General features: G+C 39.4%; 1 protein-coding gene across 1 annotated transcript; it reads left to right on the top strand.

Annotated features, from left to right (window-relative positions):
• The first annotated feature begins 255 nt into the window (after positions 1-255).
• On the top strand, positions 256-1,248 carry LOC148780740 (uncharacterized). Its single transcript, XM_088873840.1, has one exon. The coding sequence runs from the start codon at positions 256-258 to the stop codon at positions 1,246-1,248; it is 993 nt and encodes a 330-aa protein (XP_088729966.1).
• The last annotated feature ends 1,067 nt before the right edge of the window (positions 1,249-2,315 follow it).

Genomic DNA, 2,315 nt, shown 5'->3' with positions numbered 1-2,315 from the left:
TAAAAGAATTGTATATGAAGAGGTAGCAATTGAGAACCGATTTTATTTTTGTTTTTTTAAAAGTGGTTTAATTGTATTTGGACATTGTAAATGATCTTGCCGGTATAGGAATAAAGAAGTTTTTTTTAAAATATACTCACCGTGCTTTATCATAAACTCCTTTCATTGTATTAGAGCGAGGTTTCTTGCTACCTCTAGCATTTAATTTATTTTTCTTTTTATTGATTCCTATATTGCTTTTGGGAAAAGAGACAGATGGTCGCACGAACTTTCATCTCTGAGATCCTAAAAACCGAGAGGTTTGAAGGGTCCAACTACTCATCTTGGAAGCGCAAAATAGGATATGCGCTTTCTAAGGAGGAGTTGGATGAGATTTTGATTGAAAGTCGTCCTCATAGTCCAAGTAACGATTCATCTCAAGATGCTAAGGATAAATATGGTACTTGGAAGCGCAAAAATATGCGAACAAGGAATATCTTGCTTTGCACAATGGTCGACTCATATGCGTCGGAATATGAGTCAATGAGAACAGCAAAAGAGATGCACGAGAGACTTGAAAGGGAGCATACAGATCCGTCACTTATAAAACAATCCTTAGCCATGAAAAAGTACAATGAACTCATGATGAGTGAGAGCACGAAAATATCAGATCACGTGCTCACTTTTCGTGCACTCATTCGAGAAGTACAAGCCACTGGAATGCAACTCGAAGAGCCCATCCAAGTGGTTCATCTTATGAACTCACTTCCCAATTCATGTGATACTTTCATCACTTATGTTGCGACGCAATCAAAAGCTCCCAAGCTGGAGGAGCTAATCACTGTGCTCAAAAGAGAAGAAGAGAGAAGGAATGTGCGCCACACCCCGACACCGAAGGGAACAGTACATATGGTAAAATCTAAACCTTTCTTTAAGCCTTATAAGGGAAAGGGTAAGAACGTTTTAAAAAAAAAACAAGGATCTAAGGAGAACAAATATAAAAAGAAGAGGGAGACTAGAACATGTTTTGTTTGCAAGAAGGTGGGCCACATAGCAAGGAATTGTAGCCCAGCTAAGTGCGGGACTGAGCCGTGTCCCAAGATGTCTAAGGCTGGATTTATCACTATCTTTGATGGAGAAAAGGTTATAGTGAAAAATCATAATGAAGTTGTAATGACCGGACGACTTGTGGACGGTCTTTACTCAATTGAAATAAAAGAAGTGGTCACTTACGTCTCATCTTCGAATGGTTTGGATGCGTATTTATGACATATGCATCTAAAGCACATAGGATTTAATAGAATGGAAAGACTAAGAAAAGATGGGATCCTTCAAAACTATAAAGGAGATTTATCAAAAATATGTGAATTGTGTGTGTAAGGAAAATTAGTAAGGGAAAGCTCCACCGGGGCAAAAAGGGCTACTAATGTATTGAAAACCATTCATAGCGACATATGTGGTCCTATGAATGTGGCTACCAAAAGTCGCACAAGGTATTTCATCACTGTTATTGATGACTACTCGCGATATGGTCACATATACCTTACGCACACTAAATCCGAGGCTTTAAAAAAATTCAAGATTTACAAAGCCGAGGTAGAAAACTAAACAAACTTGAAAATCAAAGTCCTAAGAACCGATAGACGTGGGGAGTATTCTTCCGAACTCTTTAAAGACTTGTGTGCAAATCATGGGATTATTCATCAATTTACTGTGCCCTACACACCGGAACAAAATGGAGTTACCGAGGGACGGAATAGGACCTTGGTAGAAATGGTGAGAAGTATGATGGGGCATGCAAAACTTTCCCTAGATTTTTTGGGGGAAGCAGTATTAACAGTCGGTTACATTCTGAACCGGACTCCCACCAAAGCTACCCCTCTTACTCATCACGAAATATTCATTGGTAGTACTCCGTCCCTCGATCACCTAAGAGTTTGGGGTTGCTCAACCCATGTCCTTGTCCCATACCAAAATCGAACAAAACTAGATCCCAAAATTGTCAAGACCATCTTCATTGGCTACCCTAACCATGGTAAAAGGTATCAATTCTACAACCTAGAAAATGGGGCGATCGTTAAAAGCCGAGATGCCCATTTCTTTGAGGATGGATTCCTTGAAGCAAGAATTAGTCACAAGCAAGTCGATCTCTATGAGATGGCTAGTGACAAGGTTGAGAATCGAGAACTCGAACCTGAACCTCAACTCCAACTTAAAATAGAATCTAAACCTCCCGAACCAAGAAAAAGTAATCGAGTTACAAGACCACCTCAATACCTTGAACATTTTACCTACCTGGGAGAACATTATATGATAAGATTGGAGATGAACCAGAT

Source organism: Amborella trichopoda, chromosome 8, assembly GCF_054954075.1.
Source record: "Amborella trichopoda isolate Santa Cruz 75 chromosome 8, AtrichopodaSantaCruz75HAP2 v2.0, whole genome shotgun sequence".
Lineage (NCBI taxonomy): Eukaryota > Viridiplantae > Streptophyta > Magnoliopsida > Amborellales > Amborellaceae > Amborella > Amborella trichopoda.
This window is presented reverse-complemented; position numbering and strand designations above follow the sequence as displayed.